We start from the raw sequence: 19,697 nt of genomic DNA, 5'->3' as shown, positions 1-19,697 counted from the left end.
CGTCAGCTTTGTTTACGTGGTGACGTGTACCGGATGACGTGCTAACAGACCTGCTGGTATTACAGACAGACGTTAGCAGTTAGCAGTTAGTGTCGGTTAAGCTGGTTTATTGACTGTAGTGTCCGGTTAACCTGGTCAAGCCGTTTATTAACGGGTAGTTTACCTCAGTTACCATAGAAGAAGAAACATGAGTCCTCCCGCGGAGTCAGCCTGAACACCTGCACCTTCACCTGCCGACAGGTCGGTCTGACGCTACCATAGCAACACAACACTGCATTTAACTTGTCTTTCTGTCAAAAATAGTTTGATTTAATGGGATGCATAATAATATCAGCTGCAAAACATCCATAGGTTAGGCAAGTACAAAATAAATATTAACAATTATATAAATGACTGTATAACTGTATAATTCTGTAGTCAAAATATACATAAAACAAATAGTAACTTGTCTTGATGACTTAAGAGATGAACTGAACATTTAACTGTTTACTTATATTATATATTATATATTATATATTATTATTATTATTTTCTAACAGCTGCTGGATCTGTACAGAGACAACCTAATAATTAGGTTTTTTATAAGTGTCTTTTTAAAATAATTTTGTGTCTTTTTTAGCATTTTTTTCTGTCATTTTGTGTCTTTTTTTTTAGTAATTTTGTGTCTTTTCTGGTAACTTTGTGTCTATTTTTAGTAGTTTTGTGTATTTTTTTGGTCATTTTGTGTCTTTTCTTAGTAATTTTGTGTCATTTTTGGTAATTCTGTGTCTTTTTTTGGTACGTTTTTGTCTTTTTTTAGTAATTTAGTGTCTTTTTAAAATAATTTTGTGTCTTTTTTAGTATTTTTTTCTGTCATTTTGTGTTTTTTTTAGTATTTTTGTGTCATTTTAAAATAATTTTGAGTTTCTAACCCTAACCCTAACAGCTGCTGGATCTGTACAGAGACAACCTAATAATTAGTGCTGGAATGTAACTAAGTACATTTACTCAAGTACTGTACTTAAGTACAATTTGGAGGTATTTATACTTTACTTGAGTATTTCAATTTTATGTAACTTAATACTTCTACTCCACTACATTTAGCTGACAGCTTTAGTTACTTTACAGGTTTAACATGAAAAACATGAGAAATTTAATGTGATAACTCTTTTTTTTTTTTTTTTATTAAATCTCATAACAGTATATTAAGTAGTTTTAATGAGCCCTACCAAATGTTTGGACTATATAATTATCTGAGTGGGTTCATTCTGCATGACATTGTTTTCTTCAGTTTCTTCTTCATTGTTTTCTTTCATTTTAATGTCTGGTCCAACTAAAGGTTCATTTGTTTGGAAAAATATAATAATAACAACAAAAATATCTGATAAGAGTTTAATTTAAGAGCTGATATCTAGACATTTAACATGGTTTTATTGATAATGATTTTGGTTATTACCAATAAAACCATGTTAAATGTCTAGATATCAGCTCTTAAATTAAACTCGTATCAGCTGTTTGATGCTGATACTTTTGTACTTTTACTGCAGTAAGTTTTGAATGCAGGACTTTTACTGTAGTGGAGTCATTTCACAGTGTGTATTAGTACTTTTACTGCAGTGGAGTCATTTTACAGTGTGTATTAGTACTTTTACTGCAGTGGAGTCATTTTACAGTGTGTATTAGTACTTTTACTGCAGTGGAGTCATTTCACAGTGTGTATTAGTACTTTTACTGTAGTGGAGTCATTTCACAGTGTGTATTAGTACTTTTACTGCAGTGGAGTCATTTCACAGTGTGTATTAGTACTTTTACTGTAGTGGAGTCATTTCACAGTGTGTATTAGTACTTTTACTGCAGTGGAGTCATTTCACAGTGTGTATTAGTACTTTTACTGTAGTGGAGTCATTTCACAGTGTGTATTAGTACTTTTACTGTAGTGGAGTCATTTCACAGTGTGTATTAGTACTTTTACTGCAGTGGAGTCATTTCACAGTGTGTATTAGTACTTTTACTGTAGTGGAGTCATTTCACAGTGTGTATTAGTACTTTTACTGTAGTGGAGTCATTTCACAGTGTGTATTAGTACTTTTACTGCAGTGGAGTCATTCCACAGTGTGTATTAGTACTTTTACTGCAGTGGAGTCATTTTACAGTGTGTATTAGTACTTTTACTGTAGTGGAGTCATTTCACAGTGTGTATTAGTACTTTTACTGTAGTGGAGTCATTTCACAGTGTGTATTAGTACTTTTACTGTAGTGGAGTCATTTCACAGTGTGTATTAGTACTTTTACTGCAGTGGAGTCATTTCACAGTGTGTATTAGTACTTTTACTGCAGTGGAGTCATTTTACAGTGTGTATTAGTACTTTTACTGCAGTAAAGGAGCTGAATACTTGTTCCAGCTCTGCTAACCGTCAGTAAACTGTGTTGCGTCTGCAGGAGTTGAGCTCAGAGTTCATCTTGTTGTCTCTCTCAGTAACTATGGCGACTCCTAATGATCTACACTTCCAAGGTAAACACTTCCTGTTTCCATTCTCTCTGAGCCAGAATCATCAGAATTACAAGAAAAATATTATTGAATTATATTGAAATATTTCACTCTATGTGTAATGAATCTACATAATGTTTGAGTTCCACTTTCTGAAATGACTGACAATTTTTTTTTATCATGAATTTATATTTTTTGTCTTAAATTTTCTTTTTTTTTTGTCTTAAATTTGTGATTTTTTTTCTCTCATAAATATGAGTTTTTTTCTCTTAAATTTGTCATTTCTTCCTTGTAAATTTGTCTTTTTCTCATAAATTTTTGTATTTTTTTTCTCTTAAATTTGTATTTTTTTTCTCTTAAATTTGTGATTTTTTTTCTTGTAAAATTTGAATTTTTTTTATCCTAATTTTGAGATTTTTTTTTTTCTTGTAAATTTGTTAGTTTTGTGTTTTCATTCTCTCTAAGTCAGAATCATCAAAATTACAAGAAAAACATTATTGAATTATATTGAAATATTTCACTCTATGTGTAATGAATCTATATAATGTTTGAGTTTCACTTTCTGAAATGACTGACAATTTTTTTTTTATCATGAATTTATAGTTTTTGTCTTAAATTTTCTTTTTTTTTCTTGTAAATTTATGATTTTTTTTCTTGTAAATTTATGATTTTTTTTCTCTTAAATTTGTGATTTTTTTTCTCTCATAAATATGAGATTTTTTCTCTTAAATTTGTCATTTCTTCCTTGTAAATTTGTCTTTTTCTCATAAATTTTAGATTTTCTTTTCCTTATTTTTGTATTTTTTTTCTCTTAAATTTGAGATTTTTTTTCTTGTAAATTTGTTAGTTTTGTGTTTTCATTATCTCTAAGTCAGAATCATCAAAATTACAAGAAAAATATTATTGAATTATATTGAATTTATATTTTTTGTCTTAATTTTTTTTTTCTTGTAAATTTATGATTTTTTTTCTCTTAAATTTGTGATTTTTTTTCTCTCATAAATATGAGGTTTTTTCTCTTAAATTTGTCATTTCTTCCTTGTAAATTTGTCTTTTTCTCATAAATTTTAGATTTTCTTTTCCTTATTTTTGTATTTTTTTTCTCTTAAATTTGTGATTTTTTTTCTTGTAAAATTTGAATTTTTTTATCCTAATTTTGAGATTTTTTCTTTTCTTGTAAATTTGTTAGTTTTGTGTTTTCATTATCTCCAAGTCAGAATCATCAAAATTACAAGAAAAATATTATTGAATTATATTGAAATATTTCACTCTATGTGTAATGAATCTATATAATGTTTGAGTTAAACTTTTTCATGATGTTCTAATGTTTTTAGATGTGTCTGTATGTATTACTGTCTGTGTTTCTTGATGTCTGTAGAGTTTGAGGAAGCAGCAGAGCTGTTGTCTGCTGACCCCGGAGCCTCCACACTCAGCATGACCTCCTCTAAAACCTCCACCACTACAGCAGGAGGAGCAGGAGGAGCAGGAGGAGCAGGAGGAGGGGAGGATGTAAAACTAGAGCTGTCAGAGGATGACGAGGGTCAGGAGGAGAGTTCAGAGGTCAGTAAACTGTTTGTGCACTGAAGAAAACTCAGAAACAAGGAAAAAAGAACAAAAAAATAGGTGTATTTTGCTTAAAAATATCAAAATTATCTGCCAATGGAACAAGAAAATGTGTCTTGTCAAAACTTTCTAAAACCAGTAAAAATATCTAATCCAAATGAACCACAAATACCTTAGAATTAGTTTATTCTAACTGATAACAAGTGACTTAACTTTGTTCACATTTGAAACATTTAAAATCCTTCAAAATCAAAATTCAGATTCAAAATCACATTTTATGTTGGACTAAAGGACTGAAAAAGACACAAAATGACTAAAAAAGACACAAAATGACCAAAAAAAGACACAAAATGGCTAAAAAAAGACACAAAATGACTAAAAAAAGACACAAAATGACTAAAAAAGACACAAAATGACAAAAAAAAGACACAAAATGGCTAAAAAAAGACACAAAATGACTAAAAAAGAAACAAAATGACTAAAAAAAACCACAACATGACTAAAAAAAGACACAAAATGGCTAAAAAAAGACAAAAAACACAAAATTACCCCCCAAAAAAACATAGAAGAAGACACAAAATGACCAAAAAGACACAAGTGGTGTATACAGGATGAAAAGGATTCAAAAATGGACAAAATAGCCCAAGAAAAAACAAGGGAAAAGTACAAAAATTAGTCGTATTTTGCTTAAAAATATCAAAATTATCTGCCAATGGAAGAAGAAAATTTGTCTTGTCAAAACTTTCCAAAACCAGTAAAAATATCAAATCTCAATGAACCACAAATACCTTAGAATTAGTTTATTCTAACTGATAACAAGTGACTTTTTCTATGGTCACATTTGAAACATTTAAAATCCTTTATTGAGCATGATAGTGTTTGGAAAGTTAAAAAAAAGATTCAAAATCACATTTTATGTTGGACTAAAGGACTGAAAAAGACACAAAATGACCAAAAAAAGACATAAAATGACAACAACAAAAACCCACAGAAGGTACAAAATGACTAAAAAAGACACAAAATGACAAAAAAAAAGACAAAAAAAGACAAAATGACTAAAAGAAAAACACAAAATGACCAAAAAGGACACATGTGGTGTATACAGGATTCAAAAATGGACAAAATAGCCCCAGACTCCATAGAGTTAAAAACAAGTACAAAAATTAGGTGTATTTTGCTTAAAAGTAGCAAAATTATGTGTCAATGGAAGAATAAAATGTGTCTTGTCAAGACTTTCCAAAACCAGTAAAAATATCTAATCTCAATTAAGCCACAAATACCTTAGAATTAGTTTATTATAACTAATAACGAGTGACTTTTTCTATGTTCATATTTGCATCATTTAAAATCTTTTATTGAGCATGATTCACGTTTTGAAAGTTAAAAAAAAGATTCAAAATCACATTTTATGTTGGACTAAAGGACTAAAAAAAGACACAAAATGACCAAAAAAGACACAAAATGACCAAAAAAAACACATTATGACTAAAAAAAGACACAAAATGACTAAAAAAAGACAAAAAACACAAAATTACCCCCCAATAAAACACAGAAGAAGACACAAAATGACCAAAAAGACACAAGTGCTGTATACAGGATGAAAAGGATTCAAAAATGGACAAAATAGCCCAAGAAAAAACAAGGGAAAAGTACAAAAATTAGTCGTATTTTGCTTAAAAATATCAAAATTATCTGCCAATGGAAGAATAAAATGTGTCTTGTCAAGACTTTCTAAAACCAGTAAAAATATCAAATCTCAATGAACCACAAATACCTTAGAATTAGTTTATTCTAACTGATAACAAGTGACTTTTTCTTGATTCTAATGAAATATATTATATTTTATTTCATTATATTTCTTGAAACCAGCAGAGTCACACTAAAAACTAGTCAACTTTTCTTCAGACAGCTACAAAGATTTTTATCTGTATGTAGAATATTTTTCTTAAAATTCTTGAAATAAGACAAAAGCCGTGAAATCTTTATATCAAACAAGCGAAACAGTCTAAAATATAAACTGCTGACTAAGAAGAAATCAGACAAATAATAAGCAGATATCCTCTTTGATCTGAGATATTAATCTGTGTGATTCTCATGAAGCCAGTCTAAATTCTGTCTGTGAGGATTATAAGGACATTCTTTATTAAACTAAATATATTTCACTTTTATATGAATGAACAATATCGCCATAATAAGGCACAATTCATTGTTTTGTGTTAAAATAATATTTTCTATATTTTTAAACATATTTTTGATTCACAAATTCATTACCGTAATGCATCCCGATAAAAAATGTCATGGTTTCCCCCACACTTATATACAATAAATATTTAATAAACTTTATAAAAATGAATATACATTTGTTTAGAAACACAAAATTACAAAAAGACACAAAATGACCAAAAAATACACAAAATTATTTTAAAAAAAGACACAAAATGACAAAAAATACACAGAATTACCAAAAAAGACCCAAAAAAACAATTCATTGTTTTGTGTTAAAATAATATTTTCTATATTTTTAAACATATTTTTGATTCACAAATTCATTACTGTAATGCGTCCAGATAAAAAATGTCATGGTTTCCCCCACACTTATATACAATAAATATTTAATAAACTTTATAAAAATGAATATACATTTCTTTAAAAATGTATAATTTAACAGAATATAATCAAACATAATGGTTTTTAACAAAATCTGAATGAAAATTGATGATAAAAAGTGGTTAAATGTTACGGCAATGATAGAATCGTTTGCATTAAAATATGTGTGTATTTTAATAAAATACATGTTGGTGATAGCAGCTAGCCTTGAGCATATTTAAGAGCTGGACAAAGAAAAAAAATGTGTATTTTTTATTTAAAAATGTGTTACAGTGATGAATTTTGCTCACAGTGTTTCTAAAAATGTCAGAAAAATACCTTAAAACTCTTTAAATAGATGATAATTGTTATTAGACAGTGACTTTAGATTGTGTATGTTATAAAGGGTGTTATAAACTCTGTATTCATGTCGTGGGTTGTTGCTCTAACCTGCAGCGTGTTGTGTTGCAGCTGCTGGGAGGACAGAAAGCCTCCGGAGGATTCTGGACCTTTGAGTACTATCAGTCCTTCTTCAACGTGGACACCATGCAGGTAGTCACACAGATTATCAGCTTTTATTACACAGATTATCATCTTTTATTACACAGATTATCAGCTTTTATTACACAGATTATCTTTTATTACACAGATTATCAGCATCTTTTATCACACAGATTATCAGCATCTTTTATTACACAGATTATCAGCTTTTATCACACAGATTATCAGCATCTTTTATCACACAGATTATCAGCATCTTTTATCACACAGATTATCAGCATCTTTTATCACACAGATTATCAGCATCTTTTATTACACAGATTATCAGCATCTTTTATTACACAGATTATCATCTTTTATTACACAGATTATCAGCATCTTTTATTACACAGATTATCATCTTTTATTACACAGATTATCAGCATCTTTTATTACACATATTATCAGCATCTTTTATTACACAGATTATCAGCTTTTATCACACAGATTATCAGCATCTTTTATCACACAGATTATCAGCATCTTTTATCACACAGATTATCAGCATCTTTTATCACACAGATTATCAGCATCTTTTATCACACAGATTATCAGCATCTTTTATCACACAGATTATCAGCATCTTTTATCACACAGATTATCAGCATCTTTTATTACACAGATTATCAGCATCTTTTATTACACAGATTATCAGCATCTTTTATCACACAGATTATCAGCATCTTTTATTACACAGATTATCAGCATCTTTTATTACACAGATTATCATCTTTTATTACACAGATTATCAGCATCTTTTATTGGGTTTTTGTTGGTTTGTTTTTCACATTTGAAACACATTTACATAAAAGACATACAAGTAAACAAGGGTACTAAGGAAAAACAAACAAACAAAAAAAAAGATGTGGGAAGAGCAAGTTGAGGGACCAGTCCATCACGTCCATCATTTAGTGTCTTTTCTTAGTCATTTTGTGTCTTTTTTTGGTAATTAAGTGTCTTTTTTTGGGTCATTTTGTGTCTTTTCTTAGCCATTTTGTGTCTTTTTTTGGTAATTTAGTGTCTTTTTTTGGGTCATTTTGTGTCTTTTCTTAGTCATTTTGTGTCTTTTTTTGGTAATTTAGTGTCTTTTTTTGGGTCATTTTGTGTCCTTTTTTTTAAATAATTTTGTGTCTTTTTAAAATAATTTTGTGTCTTTTCTGGTAACTTTGTGTCTTTTTTTGGTAATTCTGTGTCTTTTTAAGTAATTTAGTTTTTTTCTGTCATTTTATGTCTTTTTGGGTCATTTTGTGTCTTTAAAATAATTTTGTGTCTTTTTTAGTATTTTTTTCTGTCATTTTATGTCTTTTTGGGTCATTTTGTGTCTTTTTTTATAATTTTGTGTCTTTTTTGGTAATTCTGTGTCTTTTTTTGGTAATTCTGTGTCTTTTTAAAATAATTTTGTGTCTTTTTTAGTATTTTTTTCTGTCATTTTGTGTCTTTTTTGGTCATTTTGTGGGTTTATTTTGTAATTTTGTGTCTTTTTAAAATAATTTTGTGTCTTTTCTGGTAACTTTGTTTCTTTTTTTAGTAGTTTTGTGTCTTTTTAAAATAATTATGTGTCTCTTTTTGGCCATTTTGTGTCTTTTTAAGTAATTTAGTTTTTTTCTGTCATTTTATGTCTTTTTGGGTCGTTTTGTGTCTTTTTTTTAATAATTGAGTGTCTTTTTTGGTAATTCTGTGTATGTTTTTGGTAATTTTTGTGTCTTTTAGAGAAATAAATCTATTATGATGACAGGTTTCTTGTCCTTTGTCTCATGGTGTCCTGCAGGTTCTGGACAGAGTTAAAGGTTCAGTGATGCCGTTACCTGGGAGAAACTTCATCAAACACCACCTGAGGAGTAACCCTGATCTATATGGTACTGTATTACACTACATATTCTCTTTTATTAGCATCATTTTCTCTGGATGTTTCCTGTTATTGTACAGCTGTATTTGTAGTGCTGTGTCTAGGGGTTGTAGCATACGTAGCTAATGCTAATCCTAAAAACCCTCAAACATTTAGTTCATAACAGCTGATCCCATCTGCTTCAAAACAAAGATGGCGACGCTGAACTCCATGCTTCAGTTACCACCGTATCAAGTTTAACTCAGCATCATGAGCCATAATGTGATTTTACCACTCAGGAATGAATCAATATGTTTAGATCAGGGGTCTCTAACTGGCGGCCCGCGGGCCAATTGTGGCCCTCGTGACGATATTTTGTGGCCCCCACCTTGATATGAAAGTTTAATGTGAGTTTTATATGAATGGCACTTTACCGTGTTGTGTGTGGAAGGTCCCTTTAATTACTTTTTTTTGGTCATTTTGTTTCTTTTTAGGTCATTTTGTGTCTTTTTTTGGTCATTTTCTGTCTTTTTTTTGGTCATTTTGTGTCTTTTTTGGTCATTTTCTTTTTTTTAGTAATTTTGTTTCTTCTTTAAGTAATTTAGGTTTTTTTCTGTCATTGTGTCTTTTTTTAATTTGCGTCTTTTTGGTAATTCTGTGTATTTTTTTGTCATTTTGTATCTTTTTTTTTAGTAATTTTGTGTCTTTTTTGGTCATTTTGTGTCTTTTTTTAGTAATTTTGTGTCTTTTTTGGTCATTTTGTGTCTTTTTTTAGTAATTTTGTGTCTTTTTTAGTCATTTTGTGTCTTTTTTTTAGTCATTTTGTGTCTTTTTTTGGTCATTTTGTCTGTTTTTTAGTCATTTTGTGTCTTTTTTTAGTCATTTTGTGTCTTTTCTTTAGTAATTGTGCGTTTTTTTTTAGTAATTTAGTGTCTTTTTAAAGTAATTTCGTGTTTTTTCTGTCATTTAGTGTCTTTTTTTGGTCATTTAGTGTCTTTTTTTGGTCATTTTGTGTCTTTTTTTTGTCATTTTGATACTGCCTCCAGCGGCCCCCAGGTAATTTGAGTTTGAGACCCCTGGTTTAGAGGAACAACAATACTTTAGATGGGAAAAGTACAATTCTAAATGTAAACAATAAATTAAACCTCAGTTTCAGTTTAATCCTTTTAGCAGTTTTACACACAACGCTTCAAGTCAGGTTCAGAAACCACATTAATAATGAGGTGTGTGTGTGTGTGTGTGTGTGTGTGTGTGTGTGTGTGTGTGTGTGTGTGTGTGGTCTAGGTCCGTTCTGGATCTGTGTGACTCTGGTGTTCTCCGTAGCGATCAGTGGGAACCTGTCCACCTTCCTCAGTGAGATGGGGAACCCTCTGTACCACTACAGACCCCAGTTCCACCGAGGTCAGTCCTCCACGTCTTTACCACCTGGAGCAGGGAGGGGCAACATGAGGCCCGGGGGCCACATACGGCCCTAAGCCTCACCTGAAGTGGCCCTCAGTACAACTACATGCATTTGAGCATGAAATCTTAAAGTGCAGTGTAAAAATGCACAAAATGACTTCTTGTAATTAATGTTGGTCTATTGAAAAAAAACAAATCACAGTTTTTTATTTGCTTCAAACCTTTTGTATTCCTATTTATACTGTTAAACATGCATTTGAGCATGAAATATGTTAAGTTACTGCACTGTAAACATATTTAAAATGATATATAGTTGTATATATATATATATATATATATATCCTTTATTTAACCAGGTAAAAAAGTCTTGTTGAGATTAAAAAATCTCTTTTCCAGAGAGATCTAGAAGGCCAAGAAGCAGCATAAAAAGTGACAAGTTACAAAATTTAAACACAGTTATCATAAACAATTAAATACAAATACAGACATCACTAGATCAGTGACAGAGCCTCAGTAGAGACTCATACAGAGCATCACACTGACCAGGGGAAATTATTTCTTCAGAATCGATTTAAATTCACCAATTTTTATCAACTCAGACAATTTAAATTCAAATGTCATCAAATCATATCTGGTTAACCCTTTGATGCACAACATGGTCTAAAGTGACCCGACAGAGTTTTTATGTTCTATATCTTTGCAATAAATTATTTTCATCATTCAGTATTCCAGGTTTTCCTCAATTAGTTTGTTTTTGCACAACATGGGTCAAAAATGACCCAGATGCATTTTTTAGCTAAGTAGCTTGCTAAGCTTACTACTTAGCTAACTTCTTGGCTAAGTAGCTTGCTAAGCTAACAACTTAGCTAACTTCTTGGCTAAGTAGCTTGCTAGGCTAACTATTTAGCTTACTTCTTAGCTAAGTATTTAGCTAAGTAGCTTACTTAGCTAACTTCTTGGCTAAGTAGCTTGCTAAGCGAACTACTTCGCTAACTTCTTGGCTAAGTATTTAGCTAAGTAGCGTGCTAAGCTAACTACTTCGCTAACTTCTTGGCTAAGTAGCTTGCTAAGCGAACTACTTAGCTAAATTCTTGGCTAAGTAGCTTGCTATGCTAACAACTTAGCTAACTTCTTGGCTAAGTAGCTTGCTAGGCTAACTATTTAGCTTACTTCTTAGCTAAGTATTTAGCTAAGTAGCTTACTTAGCTAAATACTTAGCTAACTTCTTGGCTAAGTAGCTTGCTAAGCTAACTACTTAGCTAACTTCTTGGCTATGTAGTTAGCTTAGCAAGCTACTTAGCCAAGTAGTTAGCTATGTCATCATACAAAAATGTTTTTTCTTCATAAAGTATGAGAGGCAAAATGGAAATAATGATCAGTTTTTATCAAAAACAAGATATTTAAAGAATACTTGGAATATTCAATCCTAAAATAAGTTGATATCAAAAGATAGAGCACAGAAACACACAGCAGCATTAAATAACATGAAGGAATGAATGAGGGTCATTTTAGACCATGTTGTGCAGTAGAAGGGGTTAAAATATGTTGATCATCAAAGGGTTAAAGGAACACTCCACCGTTTTTTCATATTAAAACATGTTATTGGGTCAAGTAAGACGAGTTGATACAGACCTCTTGCGTCTCAATGCGTGCACTCAATCGCCCTGGCGCGCGGCGCCACTTGGCTAGCACTTAGCTTAGCCCAGTTCATTCATTAGGATCCAAACAGATGGACAGTTAGAAGAGACCAAACTCCTCCACGTTTTCCCTATTTAAATACAGCTACACGAGTAGTTAAACCACCAAGTATGGCCACACAAAATGAAACGTGACGCTTTTCTAAGCGGATAAAAAGGAGAACTATAATGTATGGCGGAATAGCACTTGGGAGCACTTCGACTCGGCGCAGTAATATCATCACTACTGAAAAATCTTCTCCCCTCAGGAGTGATGATATTACTGCGCCACGTTTTATTTTGTGTGGCCATACTTGGTCGTTTAACTACTCGTGTAGCTGTATTTAAATAGGGAAAACGTGGAGGAGTTTGGTCGCTTCTAACTGTCCATCTGTTTGGATCCTAATGAATGAACTGGGCTAAGCTAAGTGCTAGCCAAGTGGCGCCGCGCGCCAGGGCGATTGAGTGCACGCATTGAGACGCAAGAGGTCTGTATCAACTCGTCTTACTTACCCGAATAACATGTTTTAATATGAAAAAACGGTGGAGTGTTCCTTTAAGGGACGCTCCTATATGTGGCCCTGTGCTAGTGTCCATGAATCATTGTGGCCCCTGCAGCATTTAAGTTGCCCCTCCCTGCCCTGGACGACTCGTCTTCCCGTCCCCGAGTGGTCCCGAGTCATGCCGAGTGGTCCCAGTCATGCTCCTTGTCCCGTGTGCTCCCAGTGACTATAGCAGCGGTGGTGATCTTCCTGTACGCCTGGCTGGTGCCCGTCGCTCTATGGGGTTTCCTGAGCTGGAGGCAAGGGGCTGAGAGGCAGATCGGAGGCTACTCCTTCCTGGAGACGGTGTGCGTCTACGGCTACTCCCTCTTCATCTACATCCCCACCTCGGTGAGTCCTCACTGTGCTCCTGTCAGGACCACACTGTCCCAGTAAACAGCTCCATGGGTACTGGTTTAACCCTCTGGGCCCACTGGGGACATTTCCAGCCATATCAGTCATTCTTCACTTTTGCAAACTGGCATTTTAAGGGTTAAAATCCTGATGATTATTCAATATTTGGTATTGTTGATTAGGACTGAAGTTGATCAAAAGATTTAACCCCCAAAAAAGTTGAAATAAATATATATCAGTAATAGTTTTATATTGTTTTAAATCTGACACTACACTAAAAACCATACATGCATCAAAATCAAATGTTGCTAATCTTTGACATATCCAAGAGTGAGATAAAAAATAAATACCCCAGACAAAAATTATTTATTATATGGAAAATAACTCAATATGTGTGTTTTTTCTTTGAAAAACAGTGACATCATGGAATCAAACTGGCATTTAAAGGGTTAAAATCCTGAAAATAACTGAATATTTGATAGTTTTTATCAGGACTGAAGTTGATTGAAAGATTTAACCCAAAAAAGATGGGAAAAAATATATATCAGGATTTTAACCCTTTAAATGCCAGTTTGATTACATGATGTCATTGTTTTTCAAAGAAAAAACAAAAAATGTAGTTATTTTCCATATTATAAATTATTTTTGGCTGGGGCATTTGTTTTTCAAAATCTATTTTGTTCTTAACCTTTGACATATCCAAGGCTGTGATAAAAAACAAAACAATGCCCCAGCTAAAAATGATTTATTATATGGAAAATAACTACATTTTTTTTGTGTTTTTTTCATAAAAAAACATCTGTTACATCGTGCAACCAAACTGGGTTAAAATGTCAAAAATGTTTAAACATTTGGTAGTTTTGAGCAGCGCGGGAGTTGTTCCAAGAGGTTCATGCAGAAAAAAGTAGAAAAAAAATGAACCTGTCAAGTTTTTAGCGCGTTTTTTTGGAAATGAACATTCCAATGGCAGAGGACCAAGAACTGACCCTTGAGGGACTCCGCATAGACTGATTGATCAGATTCAAAGTTACCAATAGAACCAATAAGGCTTTTCAGTCAGTTAGTAAAGAAAGCTGTAAAGATCTGAGCCTCTACGGACTAAATAGTGTTAAAAAAAGGTTCCCACCATATCGAAGGCTGGACTTTAATCAAAAAGTATCAGAATGAACCGAACACGTCCCCATAATGTGGTTTTTTTCCAGGTTTTGTGGATCATTCCATTCGAGTGGCTTCGCTGGACGCTCATTCTGGTTGCCATGGTGATCTCCGGCTCCGTCCTGGTGCTCACCTTCTGGCCGGTTGTCCGTGACGACACCAAGCTGATGGCGGTGGCGACGGTGATGACCATCGTGGTTCTTCACACGCTGCTGGCCGTCGGCTGTAAGGTCGGTGACAAACAGACTGAATCTGGGAAAACCTTCAGAAAATGAGCCGTTTGGGGGTTAAAAAGTGTTTTCTTGGTTGTTCTTCTAGTATTTAGTGTAGTGCTGAATCCATTTCTGCTGGATGTCAAGCTGTAAAAGTTACAGTTTAGTCATAATTATTGATTAATTAGCATAATGATTGATTAATCGCCCAATATTAGAAATGTCTATAATTTCCCAATGTGTGAATATATAATAAATGGTTGTTTGGTATCATTGTAAAGGAGCATCCATGGCTTTCATTGAAGCCCAAAGTTGGATCTTTCTGACAAACACAGAGGTCACATGACCTCTTTAAAACATAAATGACACACATTTTACCAGAGTTTTCTCCTAAACTCTCTAGTTGATGTGTTCCCTGTAGGATCAAGGGACATCAGGGACCAAAAACCAACAACTGCAATATTTAATAGACTCTGTCAGTTCAGGAAAAGTATAATATACGAAACTATTTCTCTGTGAGAGGTTATTGTGAGCCTTAAATTAGAAGTCAGCGGCTCAGGACAGTTCTAGGTGTGTTTTTTGTCATTTTTTTTGTCATTTTTTGTGGGTTTTTGTGTGTGTTTTATGTGTTCTTGTGTGTGTTTTATGTCTGTTTTTCGTCACCTCCATTCATTCTTTGGAGCAGTTTGTCACAAAGATCCAACTTTGGGCTCCAATGAAAGCCATGGATCCTCCTTTACAATGAGACCGTCACTTTTACAGCTTGACATCCAGCAGAAATGGATTCAGCACAAAAAAATACTAGAAGAACAACCAAGAAAACACTTTTACCCCAAAACGCCTCCATGGATCCAGAGTTCTGAAGTTCCATCTTCCGTCCATCACGTCAGCTGGACACATTTAATCTTGACAGAATATTTGCTGACTGTTTCTTTTCTCCCAGATGTATTTCTTCCAGACTGCAGTTCAAACAGCAGCCGACCCGACGACCCCCCCGATCACTCTGGCCACCAAAACACCCTCCTGACCAGCAGACTGGAGGCTGAGCTGCTCTCTGATTGGTCCACGTCTGGAGGTGTTGCTCTCTCAATCATCCTGCTGGTTCTACTGCTGGTTCTACTGCTGGTTCTACTGCTGGTTCTACTGGGACTCTAGTTCACCACGATAACTCTACATTTCTACTGTGATGTGTCAGGATGTGGTGCATGGCTTCCTTTAAACATTCTGATAAGACTTTATATCAGGGAACACATATTCAACATTAATTAGCTGCTTATTAGAATTAAAATAAGCAACATATTGGCTCTTAATGAGTCATTATTAACCCTTTGATGCCCAACAACATGCTCTAAAGTGACCCAACTAAGTTTTTATATTCTATATCTTTGCAATAAATTAATTTCATCATTCAGTATTGCAGGTTTTCCTCAAATAACTTGTTTTTGATCATCAAACATCCACATTTTTTGTTTTCATTTCTTACTTTTTGAATAAAACCTTTTTTTTATCACTACTCTTCTAATGCACAAGGTGATTTCTGACCCATGTTGGTCATTAGAAGGTGTTTATATGTTGTCACCAATTTAAAACCTGACAAAGAAGACACAAATATTAACTATCCTAGTTTGTTAAATTGGTGTTTTTTCCAATGGAAATTATTATTTGGTGCCTCTAATAAGTCTCAAATGTTAAAATATGTGATTTTTCTAATGTAATCTGGTGGTTCTAACAACTCTTTTAAAGTTAAACCTTCAAAATAAGACAAACATAGTTACACATATACTCACATTGTTCATTTAGTGAATCACTTTTTGTATCACTACTCTTCTAATGCACAAGGTCATTTTAGACCCATGTGTGTAAACTTGATGTAATAATACAAAAACTATTTTTCTTCATAAAGTATGAAAGAAAAAATGGATATAATGATCTGTTGGAATTAAAAAAAAGATAATCAAACACACAGCAGCATTAATAACATGAAGGGAATGAATGTTGTACATTAGGTGTTTGTGTTGAACATTAAAGGGTTAATGCCTTATTATACAACCAGTAAGACATTAACTAAGAGTTTTCCCTCAATAACCTCAGAATTATTGATTATTAGTAGTGAGTAAGGAAGTTGTTGTATATGAGTTATGATCTTAATATGCTTTACTTTATATGGACTTTATAATCTCTACATAGAGATTAGATTATAATGTAAATCATTACTCTACAAAGTGGCCTGCTGGTTGTATTATAAGGCCATGCAGAATAAGGATTAATAACTACTGAATAATGACTCATTAAGAGACAATATGTTACTTATTTGCATGCTAATAAGCAGCTAATTCATGTTGAATATGTGTTCCCTGATATAAAGTGTTATCAAGACTGAAACAGAAGTTGAGGACCTGTAGATGTGAAATGACTCATTTGACCTCTGACCTCAATGCAACCATGACATCATGCTGATATCAGTCCTTTCTCCTACAACACGACACCAGGATTAACTCTTTAAAGGCCAGACTGGAAACTAAAAGTCTTTAGTAAATCTATCATAAACATAAACGTGTTTGATCTGATCGCTGAGCTTCTGCATGGACAGATAATTTACCTTGACAAGATTTATTAAATTAAGATGATTAAATCTAGAAATAAGCATGTTGAACACTTAAAATAAGAAATTAACTCTTAAAACCAGATAAAGTAAAGCTGCCAGCAGTGATGAACTGGCCCGAGCAGAGTGACCTGATGATTATTTGGTTCTTACCAAGATAAAAAAAAACTTTCGTTTGTGTTTTTCGTGTCCTTTTTTTTTGGTGTTTTTTTGTCTTTTTGGTCATTTTGTGTCTTTTTTTGGTGTTTTTGTGTCTTGTTTTGGTCATTTTGTGTCTTTTTTAAAATCTTTTTTGTGTCACAATATGACCAAAGAAGACAAAAAATGTACAAAAGAAATAAAAAAAAAAACGTACTTTTGTATCTTTTTTGTGTCTTTTTACGTCTTCTTTTGGTCACAAAATGACCAAAACAGACAAAAATGTACAGAAGAGATAAATTAAAGCTGCCAGCAGTGATGAACTGGCCCGAGCAGAGTGACCTGATGATTATTTGGTTCTTACAAGATAAAAAAAACTTTTTGTGTCTTTTGTTGGTGATATTACGTCTTTTGTATCTTTTTTTTGTGTATTTTCTGTCATTTTACATCTTTTTTGGGGTCTTTTTTGTGTAAAATTTTGTATTAAATCTAGAAATAAGCACGTTGAACACTTAAAATAAGAAATTAACTCTTAAAACCAGATAAATGATCTAACACTTCTAAATCTAAAGTTTTTTTTATCTTGGTAAGAACCAAATAATCATCAGGTCACTCTGCTCGGGCCAGTTCATCACTGCTGGCAGCTTTAATTTATCTGGTTTTAAGAGTTAATTTATTATTTTCAGTGTTCAACATGCTTATTTCTAGATTTAATAATCTTAATGTAATAAATCTTGTCAAGGTAAATGATCTGTCCATGCAGCAGATTCACTGTTTATCTGGTTTCTTGCTGTTGGAACCATGAGGATCTCAGCCTGCTCTCCTTCATTCGCTGCTTTCACTGAATTAAAGATTTACAGTAAGTTAAGTTGAGGTTTATGTCTGCAGAACTATTTATTCCCGACTGTGATGATGTTCAGGGATTTTTGTTAATAAACTTTGAGTTCTTCATCCAGAATGACATTAATTATTGAGTTCTCAATAACAACATTGTGTGTCATTTCTCCATGGGATTTATAATATAATATAATATAATATAATATAATATAATGAACTGAACTGTCGACAATTTGAGGTACTTGTACTTTACTTGAGTATTTCCATTGTATGTAACTTTATACTTCTACTCCGCTACATTTAGCTGACAGCTTTAGTTACTTTTCTTGTTATTTTGACTTTTCATGATTTCGACTTTTCTGTATAATTTTGAATCATTTCTCGTGACTTGGACTTTTTTTTTTTTCATTATTTTGACTATTTTCTCGTTATTTTTACTTTTTTCGTGACTTTGGCTTTTTTTCTTCTCATCTTGACCTTTCAATCATGACTTCAACTTTTTTTTTTTCATTTAGACTTTTCTCGTGACTTCAACTTTTTTTTCATTATTTTGACTATTTTCTCGTTATTTTTACTTTTTTCGTGACTTTGGCTTTTTTTCTTCTCATCTTGACCTTTCAATCATGACTTCAACTTTTTTTTTTTCATTTAGACTTTTTTCGTTACTTCAACTTTTTTCTTTTTCATTTTGACATTGACGGTCGAGATTTAACATAAAAAACATGATCAATTTAAGATTTCACTTTTTAAAAAAATTAACCTTATGTAGTTAAAATGAGCCCTTTCTTTACTAAATTAAAACACTGCTTACATAAATGCATCAATAATAATAATAATTAATAATAATATATTTAGAATATATAAAACAATCTAAGTGGCTCCATTCTGCATAACGAGTACTTTTACTTTTGATACTTTAAGTTCATTTTGATGCTGATACTTTTGTACTTTTACTTCAGTAAGTTTTGAATGCAGGACTTTTACTGTAGTGGAGTAATTCCACAGTGTGTATTAGTACTTTTACTGCAGTAACGGACCTGAATACTTCTTCACATACAACATTAAAAAAAGCATGATACATTTCAAGTGATTAGCTATTTTTTATAAATTAAAAATTAAAAAATTATAATTTGGTGTAAGTGTATTTGTCTCTCACGTCACCTGTTTGTTACGTCATTTCACCAATAAAAATAACTAAATAAATAAATAAATTAAACCTCTAAGTTTATTAGGTGGTTAAAATGAGCCCTATATTGATAAAAAATAACATGCATCAACAATCATAATAATATCTGAGTGGGTCCATTCTGCAACAAGTACTTTTACTTTTGATACTTTAAGTCATGGGTCTCAAACTGGCGGCCCGCGGGCCAATTGTGGCCCTCGTGATGATATTTTGTGGCCCCCACCTTGATATGAAAGTTTAATGTGAGTTTTATATGAATGGCACTTTACCGTGTTGTGTGTGGAAGGTCCCTTTAATTACTGTTTTTGGTAATTTTGTGTCTTTTTATAATAATTTTGTGTATTTTTAAGTAATTTTGTGTATTTTTTTAATAATTCTGTCTTTCTTTGGTCATTTAGTGTCTTTTTTTAAGTAATTTAGTTTTGTTTTTTCATTTTGTGTCTTTTTTTTAGTAATTTAGTTTTGTTTTTTTCATTTTGTGTCTTTTTTTTAGTAATTTAGTTTTGTTTTTTTCATTTTGTGTCTTTTTTTTAGTAATTTAGTTTTGTTTTTTTCATTTTGTGTCTTTTTTTTAGTAATTTAGTTTTGTTTTTTTCATTTTTGTGTCTTTTTT

General features: G+C 32.2%; 1 protein-coding gene across 2 annotated transcripts; it reads left to right on the top strand.

Moving 5' to 3' along the window:
• yipf2 (Yip1 domain family, member 2) lies at nucleotides 1-16,542 on the top strand. 2 transcript variants are annotated; one of them, XM_059348673.1, is made up of 9 exons: nucleotides 1-240; nucleotides 2,419-2,491; nucleotides 3,846-4,027; nucleotides 7,088-7,168; nucleotides 8,925-9,012; nucleotides 10,266-10,382; nucleotides 12,785-12,951; nucleotides 14,157-14,339; nucleotides 15,265-16,542. In XM_059348673.1, exons 2-9 carry the CDS (start codon nucleotides 2,461-2,463, stop codon nucleotides 15,346-15,348), a joined length of 933 nt encoding a protein of 310 aa, XP_059204656.1. In that variant the 5' UTR covers nucleotides 1-240; nucleotides 2,419-2,460; the 3' UTR covers nucleotides 15,349-16,542. The 2 variants fall into 2 exon arrangements, with proteins under 2 accessions (XP_059204656.1, XP_059204658.1); XM_059348675.1 differs by lacking the exon at nucleotides 1-240 and having other exon boundaries at nucleotides 2,281-2,491.
• The last annotated feature ends 3,155 nt before the right edge of the window (nucleotides 16,543-19,697 follow it).

The sequence above is a fragment of the Centropristis striata genome, chromosome 13, assembly GCF_030273125.1.
Source record: "Centropristis striata isolate RG_2023a ecotype Rhode Island chromosome 13, C.striata_1.0, whole genome shotgun sequence".
In the NCBI taxonomy this organism is placed as follows: Eukaryota; Metazoa; Chordata; class Actinopteri; order Perciformes; family Serranidae; genus Centropristis; species Centropristis striata.
Note: the sequence above shows the minus strand (reverse complement) of the source record. Positions and strands in the feature narration are given on the sequence as shown.

What these genes read in the sequence shown, in the direction of transcription:
- yipf2 (XM_059348673.1), top strand. Translation starts at nt 2,461, where the DNA reads ATGGCGACTCCTAATGATCTACACTTCCAAG. An exon ending in GTCAGGAGGAGAGTTCAGAG is followed by an intron (nt 4,028 to 7,087) that starts GTCAGTAAACTG and finishes GTTGTGTTGCAG; the next exon opens with CTGCTGGGAGGACAGAAAGC. An exon ending in CAGACCCCAGTTCCACCGAG is followed by an intron (nt 10,383 to 12,784) that starts GTCAGTCCTCCA and finishes GTGTGCTCCCAG; the next exon opens with TGACTATAGCAGCGGTGGTG.